At 36.4% G+C, this 23185-nt stretch overlaps 1 protein-coding gene across 1 annotated transcript in view; it reads left to right on the top strand.

The window, feature by feature from the left end:
* Positions 1-3254: 3254 nt before the first annotated feature.
* The window catches only part of abcc8 (ATP-binding cassette, sub-family C (CFTR/MRP), member 8), an 81113-nt gene continuing 61182 nt past the window's right edge, over positions 3255-23185 (top strand). Inside the window, exons 1-5 of the mRNA XM_062990986.1 lie at positions 3255-3416; positions 7862-8003; positions 10513-10634; positions 12082-12248; positions 21161-21403. Coding sequence (XP_062847056.1) covers positions 3269-3416; positions 7862-8003; positions 10513-10634; positions 12082-12248; positions 21161-21403 — 822 coding nt within the window. The 5' untranslated portion in view covers positions 3255-3268. The remainder of the gene's footprint in view (positions 3417-7861; positions 8004-10512; positions 10635-12081; positions 12249-21160; positions 21404-23185) is intronic.

The following is a 23185-nucleotide window of genomic DNA, read 5'->3' as shown; positions in this document are numbered from 1 at the left end:
TATATATATATATATATATATATATATATATATATATATATATATATATTGTAGTTCCACAATTACTGACTGTAGTCCATCTGTTTCTCTGCATGCTTTCTTAGCCCCCTTTCATGCTGTTCAATTGTCTGGACCGCCACAGGACCACCACAGAGTAGGTATTATTTGGGTGGTGGATCATTCTCAGCACTGTAGTGACAGTGACATGGTGGTGGTGTGTTAGTGTGTGTTGTGCTGGTATGAGTGGATAAGACACAGCAGCGCTGCTGGAGTTTTTAAACACCCCACTGTCACTGCTGGACTGAGAATAGTCCACTAACCAAAAGTATCCAGCCAACAGCACCCCATGGGCAGCCACTGATGAAGGTCTAGAAGATGACCAACTCAAACAGCAGCAATAGATGAGTGATCGTCTCTGACTTTACATGTACAAGGTGGACCAACTAGGTAGGAGTGTCTAATAAAGTGGACAGCAAGTGGACACGGTATTTAAAAACTCCAGCAGCGCTGCTGTGTCTGATCCACTCATACCAGCACAACACACACTAACACATCACCACCATGTCATTGTCACTGCAGTGCTGATAATGATCCACCACTCAAATAATACCTGCTCTGTGGTGATCCCGTGGTGGTCCTGACCATTGAAAACAGGGTGAAAGCAGGCTAACAAAGCATGCAGAGATATATATTGTCTAATGGTCACCTTGTATTGTTTAATGGAAAACAAATGAAGTTTTTACCTACAATGTACAGTGTATCACAAAAGTGAGTACACCCCTCACATTTCTACAGATGTTTAAGTATATCTTTTCATGGGACAACACTGACAAAATGACACTTTGACACAATGAAAAGTAGTCTGTGTGCAGCTTATATAACAGTGTAAATTTATTCTTCCCTCAAAAAAACTCAATATACAGCCATTAATGTCTAAACCACCAGCAACAAAAGTGAGTACACCCCTTAGTGAAAGTTCCTGAAGTGTCAATATTTTGTGTGGCCACCATTATTTCCCAGAACTGCCTTAACTCTCCTGGGCATGGAGTTTACCAGAGCTTCACAGGTTGCCACTGGAATGCTTTTCCACTCTTCCATGACGACATCATGGAGCTGGCGGATATTCGAGACTTTGCGCTCCTCCACCTTCCGCTTGAGGATGCCCCAAAGATGTTCTATTGGGTTTAGGTCTGGAGACATGCTTGGCCAGTCCATCACCTTTACCCTCAGCCTCTTCAATAAAGCAGTGGTCGTCTTAGAGGTGTGTTTGGGGTCATAATAATGCTGAAACACTGCCCTGCGACCCAGTTTCCGGAGGGAGGGGATCATGCTCTGCTTCAGTATTTCACAGTACATATTGGAGTTCATGTGTCCCTCAATGAAATGTAACTCCCCAACACCTGCTGCACTCATGCAGCCCCAAACCATGGCATTCCCACCACCATGCTTGACTGTAGGCATGACACACTTATCTTTGTACTCCTCACCTGATTGCCGCCACACATGCTTGAGACCATCTGAACCAAACAAATTAATCTTGGTCTCATCAGACCATATGACATACGACTGACCCCCCACCTTTTCAATCTCTGCAGCAATGCTGACAGCACTCCTGCGCCTATCTTTCAAAGACAGCAGTTGGATGTGACGCTGAGCACGTGCACTCAGCTTCTTTGGACGACCAACGCGAGGTCTGTTCTGAGTGGACCCTGCTCTTTTAAAACGCTGGATGATCTTGGCCACTGTGCTGCAGCTCAGTTTCAAGGTGTTGGCAATCTTCTTGTAGCCTTGGCCATCTTCATGTAGTGCAACAATTCGTCTTTTAAGATCCTCAGAGAGTTCTTTGCCATGAGGTGCCATGTTGGAACTTTCAGTGACCAGTATGAGAGAGTGTGAGAGATGTACTATTAAATTGAACACACCTGCTCCCTATGCACACCTGAGACCTAGTAACACTAACAAATCACATGACATTTTGGAGGAAAAATGACAAGCAGTGCTCAATTTGGACATTTAGGGGTGTAGTCTCTTAGGGGTGTACTCACTTTTGTTGCCGGTGGTTTAGACATTAATGGCTGTATATTGAGTTATTTTGAGGGAAGAATACATTTACACTGTTATATAAGCTGCACACAGACTACTTTTCATTGTGTCAAAGTGTCATTTTGTCAGTGTTGTCCCATGAAAAGATATACTTAAATATCTGCAGAAATGTGAGGGGTGTACTCACTTTTGTGATACACTGTAGATATTAAATATATTTTAAATAATAGATGACTCTTATGTACTGCTAAAATGATACAAGTGTTTTCTCTCTTAAAGAATACCCTTGCATACTACCACAAACCATTGATGACTGGTATAACGATATTTCAGAAGGAATAAAAGCCCTTCTGAAAGTAAAGAGTGGCCTGAATTCTTTTCTATTAATTGAAATGATATATTGTTATAGGTTTCTATATTTTGCCAAATCATATGTATGTCAGTTTTATGTTGGTCATTCTGTTCTCCATCTTTGCTGTATTTTATGTGTCCTAGTTAGCCATCTATTTTGTACTCCTGCTGTAAAGGAATGTATGTATTATTATAATAATAATAATTATTATTATTATTATATATCATCCCTAGCATGTTTTTAACCGTGATGTATGAACTGCTTTAGATGCTTCCGCTGATGCATGCTTCCTTTCCCTCCCCCTATCCACATGAGAACCCACTCTCTATTCGCCCACCCTCTCTCTCTCTCTCCTTCTTTCTCTCCTTCTCTCTCTCTCTTTCTCCTTCCCTCTACCAGTGCTCTTTGTCATGTGAACACAGATGCACACATATTCGGAGGGGCAGATACCCTTGCACAAGGTCAGCTCTGGCTGCTCATCCACAGGAGCCCACACTGCAGGGTGCTTCCTTTCCTTCTTATTTCTTTGCTGATGTGTACACCCACATGTATGTGTGAATCCATGATTTTTCATTAGGAAGGCTTCCATTTTTTTGCACTGTGCTAGACCAGTTATTAAAAGGATGTCTTTGAGCCGTGCTGATGCTGTTGGAATCCGACGGAGGCTGTCCTCAGTGAATGAGCACCTGCTTAGCAAAAGAATTGCAGGCAGGACTGAAAACCAGAGCCTTCCCTTTTAACTGTTCTTTACCGTCAGCCAGGATGTAACTCTGCCAAAGGATAAGCTACCAGATCTCTCCAGTTTCTCTCCTTTCTTCCCTCTCCCTCATTTTTTTTGTTTTTCTGCTGCTACTGTAGAGCCCAGGCTCCACCATGTCCTTGTCCTTCTGTGGAAGTGAGAACAACTCCATTGCCTACAATGTAGATCGAGGCGTGCTTAACAATGGATGCTTTGTAGATGCCCTTTCTCTGGTACCCCATGTCTTTCTGCTCTTCATCACCTTCCCCATTCTATTTATAGGTAAGTGTCTGAGTAGGCATTTATTTTTACTGCATTTGATCTCATTTCTGTAGCTGAAGCAGTTACACTGAAATGATATGATAACACCACCTTAATGTTATACTTCAGATTTTTTTCAATCCTTATCTAACACAATGAATTATGTAAGCAATTACCAAAGAACTTCATTTAATAAGTAATTATTAAAAATATACTTTCTTTAAAACATAAAAGCCTAAAGGCAGTTTTGGGCTAGTTGGTAAAGTCTCTGAGTACCATGTGTTTTTGTTACACACTTACTTTAATTATTAAATATTTTGTAAATTAAACATAATTCATAATTCATTTCTTCAGACATGGGACCTTTTGAGGAATAAATTTGTAGGTAGGCATTATCAACACAGTCACAGTCTGATTTTACCTGGATACCTGAAACCCTGAAAAGTAAAATTAAACAGACTTAGTTTTACTCAGTCCAATGCAGGTGTAGCATATGGGTGATTACCTCAAACAGTAATTCAAACATGTTTTTCTGCACTGTGAAAAGAAACACATGGACTTGAAGCAATTATATTGTCTAAGTGCAGTGTTTAAAGGGAAAAAAATATATGTGAATTTACAGAGTAAAACTACAACCTCTTAAGAAAGCTGGGTAAGACTTTACATTAAGATTATTTAGTAACCTAGAAACAATAAAAAGGAAAGTCATGAGCAAATGTAGTAATCATTTGAAACTAGTGATGCCACATGCTTCATTACTAATGAATAAGAATTAACATAAGAAGTATTTTTGTGCAATGTTAAACACTATTAGTGGGTAGTGTTATTAATGGGTGCTAATGAAATTACTGGTAAATTAATTAATAGACCCAATTTTATTTAAAAGTATTGTTTTTACACTTTAGTTCTATACACAATTGTCTAAATTTACATACTTTTGGCGATAATTGTGTTGATAAAGTACACTTGCCAGCAAATTTATTAGGTTCATTAATCAATAAGGTACATATGTTCATTGTCCATTGAGCTACACATAGGATATAGATGCCTTTTGTAGATTTACAATTACTGCACCTAGCTGTACATAGCTGTCACCCACCTGTACCCCATCCATCAACGGAAAGAGACCACCTTAGGACCTCCACTGATCAGATGTTATTTAAGGCTTTTCCCAGCACTGCTAAATGTTAATGAGATAGAAGTGTGTTCTACTGGTATTGGTGTATCGGGTAGAGCAGCAGATCTGTGGTTAAATACTGCACACATGGCACAATTGGAAGTGTACAGTTAGATCTTTTTGATTAAAGCACTGTTATCTTTCCAGCCTTAAAGTGATTGTAAACAATTGTTTTTCAATAAAAAACATGCTTTAACCTGAGATATAGAGATAGGAAAATTTGATACAAATAACAAATATCAGAATTTGTGAACGACACCTTATGAATGTTAACATTAATATTTCATGTCACTGTAATGAACGACAACATTAAAATTGCTTATTTACCTGGCATATGTGCTTCCAAAATATGAAATTATATAAATATAGTATAGATTAATGTACCAGCTGTATATAATTAATAACATACATAACATACATGTGTTATGAGGGTCTATGACCACTATGACCACCTTTTCACTCTGCTAGTAGTAGAGGTTCAATATTAATTACATTATTTGTGTTACTGATCAATATGCAAAGGTTAAGGTTTCAGTTGTCTACAAAAATATACAACAAAAGACTAATATTGTTATTTGTGATCTGTTTCTTATAGCTAATATTTTTGTACACCACAATATTTTTGTCTTGTAAATGTAAATTTACACTTACTCTAAGATGTTGTTGGTATCATGTGCAAACACTATGCTGGGTAAAGCAACACCACAACATGATTGTTCAAGTGATCTATTTTTAGATGTTTAGAGCTTAATTCACAAATACCTTTAATTCCAGCATTCATAAAAGCATCTGCAAATAATATTGGTTACTCATACACATTCACTGACTGCCCTATTATCTGCCCCTAGAATTAATAAAGATAGTTTTAATTAACTGTCAGTTATTTCAGGAAAAAAAAAGATTTTAGATGTATGGTAATCACCTTTATGCTACAGATACATAGTTAAAGATTAGGTTGAAAAACACTGTAGTATATTTTTTCTATTAGTGGGTGCCATATAGCATTCATTGACCTAATGTGTATGTTTTTAATGATAATAATGATAATTAAAACCCCAAATCAGAAAAGGTTGGGACAGTGTGAAGATAAAACCCACAGTGTTTCTTACATTTATTTCAACTTTTATTTCATTTATTTAGACAGTATATGGACCCAAGACATTTTATGTTTTGTCTGGTCAACTTCATTTCATGTCTTAAAACACATCCATTTCTACATTTCTGGGATTGAAATTGATTTAGACTCCAAAGTTTTTCTATGATTGAAATTGATTTTGTACAGATATCACCTAGCCACAGGATGAAAAGGTTTCGTTTCAGTAATGCAGTCTTAATAAAATGTGTGCATTATATATTTGAGCATCAGTTTATGACAGGATTATACATTACACATCCATTAATTCATTTACAATTGTTTATACTTAGTGGCAATTAAGAGTAGCCAGTTTATCTCTTGACATTTTTGAAGTCAAGAGAAAACTAGACAGTAACCTATATGCTGTAATTAAATTATCCAAAACAGTTAGTACACACAGACAGCACTGTATAAAATGTTGGTATGCATACATGTACATACAGATGACCATAACTATACCACTGTTAAACTATTCTAAGTACATACCGTAGCAAACAAATGTGACCTTAACAGTGGAATTTACAGCTCAGAAGCAGCAGACATTACAGATTAAGTTACAAGTCTTGTGACCACACAATGGCTGACATAGCATTACAACCACAATGTGTTTCAGTAATAAATCATCAAGATAGCTATAAAATAATCATTTCTGTCTCAGAAAACAATACACAGTCTATTCAGATTGGTTTCTGTATTAATGTTTTATGAGGTATCTACTAACATGTAATTCATCTCATCAACAAGTCACTCATTCTGTGAGATTGAAATGTGATAGTGAGCTCAAGGCATACAAAGTAAAGCATAAGAAAGACAAATTTGTAGTAAACAGATGGATGAGATGAAGCTAGAGGTGATCTGTCTATCTCTGTCAAATTAAACTCCTAGATTAAACTGGGAATGTCCCAGCATTCACATTAGCAGAATGTAATTGAAAGGTATGTAACCTTGGCTGTAGTTTAATGCATTGGCACAGAAGCCAGGCAGTAGAGTTCTTTAAAAGCTCATTTAAATGTGACAACGCAAGGCTACACATGGCACATAGCCTGTTTTATATACTGAATAGCAGAAATGCCACTGACCTAAATATTCAAAATGGAAAAGAAAATGTCTGCCGCTGTAAGAATGTGACACAAATTGACAGTAAGTTAAATAGAGCTAGTTTGTTTTTGGATTATTCTTACATTACTATTTTGTAGTAGTAGTAGTAGTAGTAGGTTTCAGATTACTATATGTTAAGCTTTAAATAAAAAGGAAATATTGTAATTATTAATTATTAACTGACTGGTTATCCCTGTTAATGAAACATTTATGTTAATGAACTGTATTGATTCCTTTACTATCGTGCCAACCAAAACAAGAACAGAAATCATACATTAGTAACCTAGTAGGACTGAATGGGACAGACAGTTTGTACATGTAGAAAAGTGATAATGGTTAAACTTGGGGAACACTACGAATATAACGATTTCTTCAGTTATTCCAATTTATTTATGTATTTATTATATCAGGATTACAAAACAAACCACAAAAAGAAATGATCATGCATGTTGCAGTTGTCAATTTTATCTTACATTAATTTCATCACACTTTTCTTATATAAAAAGGTATTAGGAGGTTAGAAGATGAAAAATGACAAGCATGTGTCAAGTCAAATTTATTTGTATAGCGCTTTTTACAGTGGACATTGTCTTTACAGAATCCAGAACCGACCAACCAATAACCCCTGTTGAGCAAGCCAAGGGTGACAGTGGCAAAAAAAACTCCCTTAAAAATACAAGAAGAAACCTTGAGAGATACCAGACTCAGCAGGGACCCCCATCCTTCTTGCATGGCCTGGAGAATAATTTGAATTAATAGGATTTACACTAATCATACATACACAAAATTCATTCAAACCAAAAGTTATAACTAGACTAAATTACACAAAAAGTCATTTACCAGATTATTAGTGTATTTTAGTGCTGAACTGTTTATCTTGTGTCTATTTACTATAACATTAAAGTATGTGCTATAAAATGTCATGTCTGTACAATAAATACAACTGTACACTTAACTTGTGAAGCTTAATACTAAAAAATGAGAGTAAGAGGGCGGATTAATAATCACTTTGCTGTAGATTGCTTTTGATTGATTTTGCAGTTTTTCTATTTGCAGGATGGGGAAGCCAGAGCTCCAAGGTTCACATCCATCACAGTACCTGGCTACATTTTCCTGGACACAATCTGCGCTGGATCCTGACCTTCATTCTCCTCTTTGTGCTAGTGTGTGAGATTGCAGAGGGCATTGTCTCTGATGGGTAGGTTTGTGACCTGCTTTAAATACAAGACAACAGCATTAATTTGTTGGGTTATGTCAATAACAAATTCACTGAATCCAGTAGGGAATAGTATTGACATCTCTGTCCTTTCAGACTATTTCCCATGGAACCACTCAAAATCAATTGAACTATGGCTCGTTAGCACCATTCAGTGTTTCCTCTTAAGTGTCAAAGATGAGATCAGAAATAAACCAGATGCCTCTGAACCCAGAGAACTCGAACCAAGAGAACTGTACAATTTTAAGCATTATTTGACAATGTAAATCCCTATTGTAGTGCTTGTCAAAGGTTTGCCAAAGTAATCCCTTGCACATTTGGTTATACAACCCCTGGCAAAAATTATGGAATCACCACTCTTGGAAGATGTTCTTTCAATTGTTTAATTTTGTAGAAAAAAAATAAATCACAGACATGCCACAAAACTATCATTTCTCAAACTGTCAACCCTCTGGCATTAAGAAACAATAAAAAAGAAACAAATATAATAGTTGTGGTCAGTCACAATTGCTTTTTTTTAGATCAAGTAGAGGAAAAATATATGGAATCACTCAAATCTGAGGAAAAAATTATGGAATCATTAGAAAACACTGCACCATTATTACTTTGTTGCACCACCTCTGGCTTTTATAATGGTTTAAACTCTCTGAGGCATGGAGTTAACTAATGACAAACAGTATTCTTCATCAATCTGCCTTCAACTGTCTCTTGCTGTTGCCAGATCAGCTTTGCAGGTTGGAACCTTGTCATTGACCATTTTCTTCAATTTCCACCAGAGATTTTCAAATGGATTGAGATCCGGACTATTTGCAGGCCATGCCATTGACATTATATGTTTTCTTGAAGGAAAGTTTTCACGTCCTTTGCCCTATGGCAAGATGCATTATCATCTTGAAAAATGAAGTCATCATCACCAAACATCCTTTCAACTGATGGAATAAGAAAAGTGTCCAAAATTTCAATGTGGACTTTGGCATTTATTGAAGACCATCTCCCTTGTGCCTTTACCCGACATGCAGGCCCATATCATCAACAACTGTGGAAATTAACATGTTTTCTTTAGGCAGTTATCTTCATAAATTTCATTGGACAGACACCAAACAAAAGTTCCAGCATCATCACCTTGCCCAATGCAGATTCGCGATTCATCACTGAAGATCACTTTTATCCAGTCACCCACAGTCCACGATTGCTTTTCTTTAGCCTACTTTAACCTTGTTCTTTTCTTTTTAGGTGTTAATGATGGCTTTTGTTTGGCTTTTCTGTATGTAAATCCCATTTCTTTTAGGTGATTTCTTACAGTTCAGTCACAGACATTGACTCCACTTTCCGGCCACTTGTTTCTCATTTGTTTTGTTGTGCATTTTCTGTTTTCAAGACATATTGCTTTAAGTTTTCTATCTTGATGCTTTGATGTCTTACTTGGTCTACCAGTATGCTTCCCTTTTACAACCTTCCCATTTTGTTTGTACTTGGTTCAGATTTTAAACACAGCTTACTGGGAACAACCAACATCTTTTGCGACATTCCACAATGATTTATCTTCTTGAAGGAGTTTTATAATCCTCTCATTTGTTTCAACTGACATATCTTGTGTTGGAACCATGATTCATGACAATCTGCTTTGTGCAACAGCTCTCCAAGGTGTAAGCACTCTTTTTAAACTGAAGAATAATTAGCAAATCTAATCTGCTGCAGATGTTTTGTTTTTAAACTGCAAATTACAGAGTGATTCCATAATTTTTTCCTCAGATTTGAGTGATTCCATATTTTTTTCCTCTACTTGATCTAAAAAAAGCAATTGTGACTGACCACAACTATTATATTTGTTTCTTTTTTTTATTGTTTCTTAATGCCAGAAGGTTGACATTTTGAAAAATGATAGTTTTGTGGCATGTCTGTGATTTATTTTTTTTCTACAAAATTAAACAATTGAAAGAACATCTTCCAAGAGTGGTGATTCCATAATTTTTGCCAGGGGTTGTATTAGCTATTGATGAATGATGTTTGTGTCGTTTGAGGTATTAAGGTGTTTAGCTTAGGCTTGCGCTCTTTCCCTTGAAGCCTTGAAATTTCTCCAGATTCCTTGTATTGGTTAATTATATTATGCACTGTAGAGGGAGAAAGAACATTGTTTTTAAACATTTCAATAATTTTCCCACACCTTTGTTGACGAACTGGAGATCCTCTGCCCATCTCTGCTCCTCAAAGTCTATCAATGGAGACAAATTGGCCTATTTAACAGAGGAGAGCTTTCAGAATTTGTGGCGTGAAAAAGTGTGGTGAATAAAACTGCTATGTTTGCTATATTAAATTATTTGAATTCTTAATTGTCTGGTTAGTGGTCTGCCATCCTAGACTTGTTCATATTGCTGTAACAATAATACATAACCACCATTAATGATAGTTTGTCAGTATATAGAACCAATATATAAGATTTCCTCAAAATGTGTTTTAACCCCCCACCACCTTTTTTTCTTTTTTATCACAGGTTCACACAGTCTCTTCATCTGCACCTCTACATGCCTGCATGTCTGGCTTTCATGGCTGCTATAACTTCTATAGTCTACTACCACAACATAGAGACCTCTAACTTTCCTAAACTGCTAATGGGTAAATATTTTTTTTTTTTTTTTTTTTTTTGCACAAGTGTAATAAATTGTTGGCCACTGGTGTTTTTAAAATTTTGGTCAACTATTTTTTTTAGTAATTGCTATTATTAATTACTATTTTTACTAATTAGTATTACTTATCATCAATTTGTAGTTGAGTAAGTAATTTATTCAAACTGCTTTAGGGGCATACATTTATTATATTCACAAAATCCAGGTTGGATTAAAAAAGTTCTACCGTGTTGCCAGATTTCAAAACTCTATTGGTATTCTTGTATTCTTTAATCTCTTATTCTCATGGCTCTTTATTGGTTTGGTTTGAAGATACTTCAACCCAGTTGTCAGGCAATGAGGATTTGGTCCTTATCAGAGTCACTCAGGTCTTTATACCAGATCATATCTATGTGTACTACAAGTAATTACCCTCAGCCCCCAACATGTAATATATCTGTGACCGTGACATGCCCAGTTGTTATGAAAAAAACATTACTATGCATTTTTTTGGTGGTGGGTGGAGGTGGTGGTTTGAATGTTTTGGCTAATAGCCCTATATTACAAGTAATTGAGGGTTGTGGGTATTGCTCAGGGAACAGTGACAACTTGGCACTGGTGAGGCTTGAACCAGCGACCTTATAATCACTAGTCCAGCTCCTTAACTGGTGAGCATAGCAAGCTATTTTGTGCTTCTGTGTCCCACATGCTATTAGAAAGAATGAATTAGCAACATTAGAACAAATTAGCTGTCTCACTGTGTCCATTGAACAGCAACACGATGGATTACTTAATTACTTAATATGTAAGTGTATTTAATGTGCTACTGCATTTATTTAATGACCTTTTTACCTATAAATAAAAAATATCTATTTATAAGCATATCTTTTTAATGATATGGAGGGGAAAAGATTCAGACACCAGAAAATACTTTTTACTTCTTTACACAAAAAAATGTTTTTTACTTTGTTGCAAATTCATTTTGGCAATTATGGCTTTATCTGATTAGAATTTTTTGCAGTATTGAGGTTTAATAATAATAAAATATTGAGGTTACAGTGGTCTCTTTGATGGACTTTTATTGTGATTTAAGTCTAAAGGCTAGGCCATGCACCTTTATTTTACTTATTATTATTATTTTGTGTTGATTTAACGGTTTATTCGGGAATGTTATCTATTTAGGTATGTAACTCAGTACAACCTTTATCAGTAGGAACCACTGCTGTGCAGTATGAAGCTTATGTGTGAGTAAATGTGTAGCATGTGACTCTCAGCTATCTCACAAACCATCTAGAGAGCTCCCATGGTGAGGGAAAATAGTGTGTGTGATGCTGAATAGGTTGCTGCTAGGTTATTATCCTCTGATCTTAGCCTCAGTGTCTTGAACTTATTTTCAAGGCTAATGCTGTTTACAAAGCATGGCAGTAATCATTGTTTATGACTTAATCTGCCCACAGCTTTGCTGATTTATTGGGTCATGGCGTTTATCACTAAGACCATCAAATTTGCCAAGTACACAGAGCACAGCATTGGTATGAGACAGCTGCGTTATTGCTTGACTGTTCTCCTCGTGCTGCTGTATGGACTGCTACTGGCTGTGGAGATCAACGTCATATTGGGAAGGGTGAGTGCTGTTCTGTGTTTGTAAAGGTTTATAGATGAGAGTGAATATCTGTTTAACAGTGTGATAAATAGTAACATTACCTTGAAAGATAATATAAACAAGCATACAGGTCTTGCCAAATAATGAGACACGATTATAAATGTGTCTAAATTATTAATTTATCTAAGCACTTCACTGTCATTTACTTTTATTAAATACTTTGTTTGCTTTCACCAACAAAAGACAATGTTAAAATTACCAAATGGCAACTAATCTTTAGTCTTTAAAAATTGTTAAGTCTAAAATATACTTTGGTTGGAAGAACTGTGAAACAGAGCATCTACAGTTATATAGCTCTACTACACTCATCATTTAGTTATTCATCTTCATGTGCTAAGCTGTTTTTATCCTAATTAGGGTCTTTACTGGTTCATGTGGTTGGAACCAGAATCACTCAGGGGCACAGCATGACACACCATTAAAAGAGTGTCAATCATCCATCACTTACACAATTACTCATTAACTCCTCAGCTAAATTTAGAGTAACATATTCAGTACCTAAAAGAAACCCATGCTGACATGTGGAGAACATACTACATTTACATTCTCGGCATTTAGCAGACGCTCTTATCCAGAGCGACTTACAGAAGTGCTTCCATAGTAAACATTACCTTACTCTAGTTTAAGTAGCCAACAGTCCAAGAACACAAATCTGCTGAAACCCTGATAGAACCAAAGTTTTGTTTTTTTTGCAAGAAATGAATAAGAGTGTTAGTAAGTAAGTACAAGTCAGCTTAAGTGCTTAGTAAAGAGGTGGGTTTTTAATCGTTTTTTAAAGACAGCAAGAGACTCAGGTGTTCGGACAGACAGGGGAAGATTGTTCCACCACTTGGGTGCAAGTACAGAGAACAGCCTTCAAGTGAAACTAGTGGCTCGGAGGTTGCGTTGTACAGAGCGGGGTTTGATTAGACCATGAAGGCAACTTGGGGTTGGTCCATTTTTTGCTTTGTAGCAAGCATCAGTGTTTTAAACTGAATGCGTGCAGCTACAGGAAGCCAGTGAAGAGAACTCAGCAGTGGGGTGATGTGGCAGTGTTTAGGTTGGTTAAAAACCGGATGGGCAGCTGCATTTTGAATGAGTTGCAAGGGTTTAATAGTTAACATAGGAGCACTTGCCAGGAGGGAGTTGCAGTAGTCCAACCGTGAGATTACAAGTGACTGCACAAGAATCTGAGTAGCTCCCATGGAGAGAAATGGTCAATTCTTCCTGATGTTGTAAAGGAGGAACCAGCACGATCTTGTCATGTTGGCTACATGAGAAGAGAAGGTCAGTTGGTTATCCAGGTAACACCAAGGTTTTTTACATTATCAGATGGTCTGATCTGGGAGTCATTAAGAAAGATGACTAGGTCCTGGGTTGGAGATTGATCACCAGGAATAAGTATCAGCTCTGTCTTGCTGGGATTGAGTTTTAGATGATGAGCTGACATCCATTGTGAGATATCTCGCAGACATGCTGAGATGCGAGCTGAGACTACAGTATACTAGTCACAGACAGTGCTCTAAGGTAAAGATAAAATCTGCATAAAAATGCTTTCCAAAAAGCTTCCAGAAAGACTCCCCAGTGAATGAGCATCATACAGGAAAGGGTATTATGCTGTATTAGTGTGTATGCTTACACTACTCTGCACGTCTGAATGTGTTCATAGATTTATTTCTCCAGAGAGTCTATCAAAGCACAAGTGTAAATCCAGTCTCTGTTTACATTGAAGGGTCAGTTATTGCACATCTGTGTCCGGCTTGAGAGAGATCTACCCTCTTTCCCTCTTTTATCAACATCCTGTCATTTTTTTCCCACACTCCCAGGCTTCTCTGATGTCTTTTTAAGATTGCTTTTTGCACTGAAGGTGTAAATATTAGTAAATTAGTAAATCATTTTAGGTTTTTTGGTTTTTTTTTTTTTTTTGATGATGTGAGGCAATTAAGAAGCAATTACAGGATTTGTAAGTGTAGTCAGCTCACTGCAGTGGATCTGCAAAAGATAGATGATCAGTGTATACCAGGGATTTATAACCAGGGTGTCACAACATTAAAGTTCTATTTATTTGTAGTCAAGGTAATCATTCTTTTAATATGAGTAAAAAAATAGTGTTTTGAGAAAGATTATTGACTGAGTTTGTGATGTACACCGATCAGCCATAACATTAAAACCACTTCACTGTTTCTACACTCACTGTTCATTTTATCAGCTCCACTTACCATATAGAAGCACTTTGTAGTTCTACAATTACTGACTGTAGTCCATCTGTTTCTCTGCATGTTTTGTTAGCCCCCTTTCATGCTGTTCTTCCATGGTCAGGACTCTCCCAGGACCACCACATAGCAGGTATTATTTAGGTGGTGGATCATTCTCAGCACTGCAGTGACACTGACATGGTGGTGTGTTAGTGTGTGTTGTGCTGGTATGAGTGGATAAGAAACAGCAACGCTGATGGAGTTTTTAAACACCTCTCTGTCACTGCTGGACTGAGAATAGTCCACCAACCAAAGATATCCAGCCAACAGCGCCCCGTGGGCAGCGTTCTGTGACCACTGATGAAGGTCTAGAAGATGACCAACTCAAACAACAGCACTAGATGAGCGATCATCTCTGACTTTACATCTACAAGGTGAACCAACTAGGTAGGAGTGTCTAATAGAGTGGACAGTGAGTGGACACGGTATTTAAAAACTGCAGCAGTGCTGCTGTGTCTGATCCACTCATACCAGCACAACACACACTAACACACCACCATCATTTCAGTGTCACTGCAGTGCTGAGAATGATCAACCACCTAAATAATACCTGCCCTGTGGGTGTCCTGACCATTAAAGAACAGGGTGAAAGCAGGCTAAAGAAGTATGTAGAGAAACAGATAGACTACAGTCAGTAATTGTAGAACTTCAAAGTGCTTCTATATGGTAAATGGAGCTGATAATTGGACAGTGAGTGTAGAAACAAGGAGGTGGTTTTAATGTTATCACTGATCAGTGTATATTAGGTAAGTTGGCTCTTTGTCCAAGGTTCTTACCTTGTGTGAAATGTTTCCACAATATTTTCCAGACCTATTACACTCATCATCAAGGTAAAGCTCTTATTTAAGATATATGATAGAGTGTTTTGATTCATGAGTTTTAAATGTGTTATATTTTGGTGGCATAGTGATGCAGTTAAAAGTCTGGTGGCCACACAGCACTTGGGTTTTAAGTACCTGGGTTTGGTTTCTACCTCCAGTCAGCATCTATGAGTTTTGTGTTTCCCCTGTTTGTTGGTTTTCTTTGGGTAGTGCATATTTTTCTTACCCTTGATGTGTTATTTGGTGAATGGGCTAGGCTAGATTATCCTTAGATGTATTTGATTGGAAGGGTGATCCACTATTACTAATCAATTAAGTCCTTTAAAAAAAAACTCTTATACATAAATCCTAAGACTCTCTTTTCCACAATAAATAAACTTCTCAAACCAATTGACAATACTACCAATTCCTTTACAGTTGACAAGTGTAACTCTTACCTCTCATTTTTTCAAACAAAAGTTGAGAATATCCACAATTTTCTGACAGTTTCCCCTGTCATCTCTGTTTCTCCGCCTATCTCATCTCAATTTATTACCCAGCCTCTGTCTCAGTTCTCACCTGTGTCTCTTTTGGACCTATCTGAGATCTTAACAGGGATGCGAAGCTCCACTTGTGTTTTGGATCCTGCTCCATCAAAACTTGTTAAGGGTTGTTTTCCAGTTATCTCATCACTTATCACAGAGATAATCAATTCCTCTCTTAGTTCTGGCTCAGTCCCTCAATCACTCAAATTGGCTGCTGTTACTCCCATACTTAAAAAACCTGGACTTGACTCTAACATTATGAGTAACTTTCGGCCCATTTCCAATCTTCCATTTCTGTCGAAAATACTGGAACGTGTTGTTGCCTCACAGCTCAAAGATCACCTAAATTCCAATAATCTATTTGAATCATTTCAGTCTGGTTTCCGCCCCCAGCACAGCACTGAGTCAGCCCTCCTCAAAGTCACAAATGACCTTCTTCTTTCCTCAGACTCTGGACAAATTAATATTCTCGTCCTCCTTGATCTTACTGCAGCTTTTGACACCATTAATCACTCCATTCTTCTGTCCCGCCTTGAATCCTCTGTCAACATCACTGGTACTGCCCTTTTGTGGTTAAGGTCATATCTCATAAACAGACAACAGTTTGTTAATATCAACAATTGTAGTTCTGCCATTGCTCCACTGTCCCAAGGCGTTCCCCAAGGCTCAGTGTTAGGTCCCCTTTTGTTTATTCTTTATATGCTCCCCCTTGGTGACATCATACGTCGGCATGGTTTACATTTCCACTGCTATGCTGATGATATTCAGCTTTACATCTCCTCCAAATCCATTAATACTGAACTTCACTCCACTCTGACAAATTGCATCACTGAAATGAAATTGTGGATGAAAGCTAATTTCCTCAAATTAAACTGTGAAAAATCAGATATGATCATCGTAGGTCCTACAACCCTGGCAAAAACCACAAAAAATTTTCAAATTACCATTGATAATGACACTTTGTCTCCGTCTTCTAACATCCGAAATCTTGGTGTAATTTTTGATAGCAACCTCTCTTTTGACCGCCATGTAAATCACATCACCAAAACTGCTTTCTTTCATCTAAAAAACATAGCACGTCTACGTCCATCACTCTCCTTTTCTGCCGCCGAAACCTTGATTCATGCTTTTATTACATCCAGAATTGATTATTGCAATAGCATCCTTTATGGTACATCTAACAAAATCCTAAAAAAACTTCAGTATATCCAGAATTCAGCTGCTCGCCTCCTTACTCATACTCGCTCCCGTGATCATATTACACCTGTTCTACAAAAACTTCATTGGCTTCCCGTTGCTCAACGCATTCAATTCAAAATTCTTCTATTCACTCACAAAGCTCTCCATAATCAGGCCCCATCCTACCTCACCGACCTGCTCCATCAGCACATTCCCTCCCGTAGCCTTCGCTCTTCTGAGGCTAACCTACTGTCCATACCCTCTAGGACCAAGCACCGGACCTGGGGTGACAGGGCCTTTTCCATAGCTGCTCCATCTTTATGGAATGCTCTCCCCAAACACCTACGAGATTGTCCTGACCTGTCCAAATTCAAGTCACTTCTCAAAACTCATCTATTCAGAGTGGCATTTAACTTGTAACAACACAAAATAAATGCTTTTATTTTTGCTATTCTTTTTAATAGTTTTTATACTTAGATCACGACAGAAATGTGAAGTCCTAGATCCTAAAACTTGTAAAGTTTTCAGTTTCCTGATTGCATGTAAATCTGTCCTGTTTCTGTCTAATTTTAAGAAATTGTTCTATATTTGTTGTTCTCTCTCATAATTTAGCTAATTTTTAATGAACTGTCTTATGCTGCTCTCTTTGTTTTTATCTTAATTATTCTTGATGTTGATGTACTATTTTGATTTTGTACTATGATTTGTATGGTGTATGTACGTATTTGTTTTGATTATTTGTCTTATGTAAAGCGTCTTTGAGTATCTTGAAAAGCGCTATATAAATAAAATGTATTATTATTATAAAAGTCAACTTTGTTGTTTCAAAGCAGGATATGTGATGAACAGAATCTTTTGTGAGTTTGTGACCACTATCAGCTCTATCATTTTGATAGGAAAGCACATCACAGCTCCCTGTTTGAGAAGCTAGCAAGGAGTCACTTATTTCACACCTGTTCATGATGGTTGTGAAAAGTACATCAAGACCCATGACACAAGACACGTGGATATAAATGACATAGTGCTGACAGCCAGCCTTTGTTTTGCAGTTTTCTCAAAACTTTAACACCCAGACCATAGAATACCTTGGCAAAAATGACGAAGCACTGACAGCTGACAGTGTTGCTGTTTTCTTATCGGCTGAATGCATCTGCAAATAAACTGCATTTATGTCAAGCTATGAGTCGCCAGTAAGATTTGCAAAAACAGGGTTCATCTCAGCAAAACACAGTGATTCAGTACTCCTGTTCGATTACACTGTCACTGCTCGGCTGTTTTGAATTATATAGACTACTGCTAGTGTGAAAAAAGTGGGCAGCATGGTTGTACAGTTGGTAGTGTGGGTGCTGCATAGCAACAATGGTTGCTGGGGACTCAGCTTAAAACCTCACATCTGGTCACTATCTATAAGGGGTTTCTCTTTGTCCATGTAGCTTTCCCCTGTGTGCTTTGGTTTTAAATCACCTCCTATAACATGCAAACAATGGATTGGCTACTATCTGTTGCTTGGAGGTTTCAGTAATGGAGTGAATGGGTGCTTCTGTAATACCATACAATGGACTGGAGCGCTGTCCAGTGTGAATCCTGCCTTAGGTCTAGTGTTTGCAGGTAGCTTTAGACCCTCCATGACCCTAATCATGATAAAGTAATTAGCAAAGAATAAAGAGTTAGGGTTAGTATGGAAATTAGTATGGAAAATGCAGTGGTTCGGCATTTTATCCAAAGCAACTTACAGTACTGTGACAGTATACAGTCTAAGAAATTGAGGGTTAAGGGCCTTGCTCAAGGGCCCAACAGTGACAACCTGACAGTGGTGGGGCTTGAACCAGTGACCTTTGATTAACTAGTCCAGTACCTTAACCGCTAGGCTACAGCTGCATTGCATTTATTAAGATATTTCATGTTTTGTAGCCTGCAACACATAAAAAAAAATTGGGACAGTAAAGCATTTACCACTTTGTAATGTTGCCATTTCTTCTCTCACGACATTTAAAAAAAGTTTTGGCTCCAGTGATTTCAAGTGATGAAGTGTTTCAGGTGTTATTTTGTCACATTCTTCCTGCAAACACGTCTTAAGATGTCCAGCGTTACAGGGCTGTCATTGTTGCATTTTCAGTTCAAAATTCTCCACACATTTTCTACTGGTGACAGGTAAGGACTGCAAAAAGGCCAGTCAAGTACCTGTATACACTCCTTTCGCAGCCATTCCTTTGTGTGTGCAGCATGTGGTTTTGCATTTCCTTGATAAAAAAAATACATGGACATTCCTGGAAAAGATGTCGCTGAGGGCAATGTATTTTGCTCTGAAATCTCAATGTACTTTTTTGCGTTAACGCTGCCATCACAAAAGTGTAAATTACCTTTGCCAAAGGGCACTGACGCAAGTCCATACTATAACAGAATACTGATTTGTCTGACCACAGTACATGTTTAAAACTGTGTGATGGTTTAGAGAGAACTCTGCACTGTTTCTGGACATGGTTAACATATAGCTTTTTTTTGCTCTGTAAAATTTTAAGTTTCACAGTATTGTAGTGCTTGAAAAAGGTTTGCCAAAGTAATCCCTTGCCCATGTGGTTATATCAGCTATTATTGAGTGCCGCTTCTTGATGCAGTGTCATCTGAGTGATTTGAGACTATGGGTGTTCAGCTTCGGCTTGCACCCTTGCCCTTTAACCTGCTGACATTCTCTTTAAATTGATAATTATATTATGCACTGTATAGGAAGAATATGAAAAGAATGTAATTCCCTTTTATTGTTCTTTAAGAAACATTTTAAAACATTTTAATAATTTTCTCACAATTTGTTGACAAACTGGAGATCCTCTGTCCATCTTTGTACCTTAAAGACTCAGACTTTGTGGATACTGCATTTGTACCAACAATCACCTATTAACATCACCTATTATTATTATTATTATTGCTATTATTATTATTATTATTATATTTTACCTCAGTACTACTTGTAAATTTTTCTGTCCCACCTTTTTTTTTGGAATGTGATTCAGGCCTAAAAGAAATGAAATGAAGTTGACCAGATGAAATATCTTGAGTTCATACAGTCTGCAATGAAATAAAAGTCATAAATAATAAAAAAATAAATAAGTCATAAATAATAAAACAAAATAAATAAAAGTCATAAATAAAAAAAAATAAATAAAAGTCATAAATAATAATAAAAAAAAAGTCATAAATAATAAAACAAAATAAATAAAAGTCATAAATAATAAAAAAAAATAAAAGTCATAAAAAAAATAAAAAAATAAGTCATAAATAATAAAACAAAATAAATAAAAGTCATAAATAATAAAAAAATAAAAGTCATAAATAATAATAAATAAATGCCATAAATAATAAAACTAAATTAGTAAAAGTCATAAATAATAAATAAATAAATAAAAGTCATAAATAATAAAAAATAAATAAGTCATGAATAATAAAACAAAATAAATAAAAGTCATAAATAATAAAAAAAATAAAATAAATAAAAGTCAAAGGTTTAATTTTTTTTTTCCATTTTCCACTTTGTCACAACTTTTTCTGATCTGAAGTTGTAATGAACTCCAGACAGTACATATCTCCTCTTGTACCTGCCTCTGGTTTCTTTCATTGTCTTGCAGTACTGTTTAATTTCAACTATATATATACAAAATGTCTCTCAACTGCTTTATTTAACTACATACCTACATACTTGTAGGAACCATGCCAGCTGTCATTCGTTCATCTGCCCATTTATAGATATAGAAAATGCACAAACAAAAATTTTATTAAATTCTTACAATGTTTTATCTGCTTCTTTTAAACAAGGCGTTTTTAAGGCATTTTTCAATCTTGAACATAATAATACCTTCATATTTGTATATAATGGAGTGTACAAAAAACCTCACTCTTTATTAAGTATTGATAGATGAACATTGGGAATTTTTGTTTTCTTTTACTTAATATCTATTTTGTATTATATACATTTATAAATTATGTACATTTTAAAATATGTGCAATAATTTGCACTACTCTTTTGTCTAAAACTAATTGTCTTTAATTATACCATGTTTATTGCTTAAAAACTGCAATATTTTTTGACTTGGTTATTAAAACCTTATAAACTGTTTCTGCAGCGCTATGTATGTTTCGCTCACGCCACTGAAGTAAAGCCTCCCGAAGACCTGCAGGACCTGGGTGTGCGCTTTCTGCAGCCATTCGTCAACCTCCTCTCAAAAAGCACATACTGGTGGATGAACACTTTCATCACATCCGCACACAGACGACCCATTGACCTTAAGGTCATTGGCAAACTTCCCATTGCCATGAGGGCACTCACTAATTACCTGAAGCTACGCAGAGCATTCGAAGCTCAAAAGGTAATCGAACCTGCCTGTTCTTTATGCACAATGATAATTTAGAGAATAAACCAGCAATTTTCACCTGTTTATTAACCATTTGTGATTTAGAGTTATGTTCATTACAAAAAAACACAGTGTATGGATACCATACTTAAAGCCTAAGTAAACAGAATTACCATGTATTAGTTCAGTGTTCACCTTAAGACTTTCATCGTTCCACATAATTGTTCTGCTTTTTCACTGACCAAGTGTGTTCTCACCCTGCGATCACACCAACAGCATTGCTTGGATTTAATAATAGTGCTATTAAACTATGACTTAGGGTCTAGACTTTTTAAAAAACTATTTATAAAGGCCTATCTCTAACCATATAGTTAATATATATGCGAGTCCGGTGTACAGTACAATGAAATGTTTTTTCACATGCCCCAGCTGTTTTAAAGCTGTAGTCGGGCACTGTATTGTTCCCCTGAAGCTGACAGGGTTAAGGGCCTTACTCAAGGGCCCAACAGTGACAGTATGACTAGCTGGATTTTGACTCCCAGCTCTATCTATGAAGGGCTATAATAAATAACCACTCTTAACTGTGTTGAGCAGAAATGCATCTTAAGTGCTTTTTAGAAATAAATTATGACATCTGGTAGAGACACCTGGTACAGACACATCTGGTACAGACACATCAAGCCTGGACATCTGCAGACTGAAGAAACATTGCCTGATCTGATGAATCTTGATTTTGCTGCAATACTGTATGCAGATGGTAGAACCAGAATTTTAGATAAACATATAGAACATTTTCATGTTCTGTATATCCACAGCTGACATCTGTGTTGATTGTGTAAGGGTTTGCGGATTGTTTTCTTGACACTGTGAGAATAAATCAGCCTATCTGAATATTGTTACTTGCTATATGCATCTTTTTATGGCCACACTCTACCAATCCTATATTGCACATATAGCACAAACTAATCTCAATTTATCTGATCCAATAGCGCACCTTCGAGAGAGTTGGTGAAATGGAAAATTCACTGCATAAATTTGCATCTGAAATACTGCAGGAATCATGCTTGCACTCATGTCAACACAAACCAGTCTTAATAGAATATGTAAAACCCATACCACAAATAATTAAGGCTGTTTTGTAAGCTACCCAGTATTATCATTATGGGTCTAATAAATATGAATAATAAAAGTGTAATATATGTATTCATTAACTCTCAGTAAACCATTTATTATCCATGTATGATCTGAATAGCCACTATTTAAGAGCAGAAAAGTACTTAAACAAAATAAATAAATATTTAAATAATATATAAAAATTGTTATATAGCAACAACACTTGTACAGCGCCATGAAAAAGTATTAGCCACCTTAAAAATTTCTTCAGGGTATTTTGTTAATGGCTGGAGATTCTTCTCATATGCTAATTTATGATTTATTTATTTTTTCATGTACTGCATGTTTTAAAATAGAGTTTTTTTCTATCAATTTTATAGTATAAGCAAAGGTGTATACATGTTGTCCATAATTGTACATATTTTACACATGTAATGGATAAAGATTAATGTAAAAAAGCAACATATTATAAATGTAAAACACAATACAGTACAGAAGGTTGAATAGCTGTAACAGTGTTGAAGAGAATTATAGGAGTGATTAACCTGAACATAGGGCAACAGTTCAAGCTGCCGTTTAATCATTTTGAGTAATTATTTTAAAAGCATTTTCTGCGTACTCGAATCATGGGATGAGGAGGTTATTTCCTTCTGCTACTCTGAGCATAGACGCTTGATAATGCAA

Source organism: Trichomycterus rosablanca, chromosome 1 (assembly GCF_030014385.1).
Source record: "Trichomycterus rosablanca isolate fTriRos1 chromosome 1, fTriRos1.hap1, whole genome shotgun sequence".
Classification (NCBI taxonomy): Eukaryota; Metazoa; Chordata; class Actinopteri; order Siluriformes; family Trichomycteridae; genus Trichomycterus; species Trichomycterus rosablanca.
Note: the sequence above shows the minus strand (reverse complement) of the source record. Positions and strands in the feature narration are given on the sequence as shown.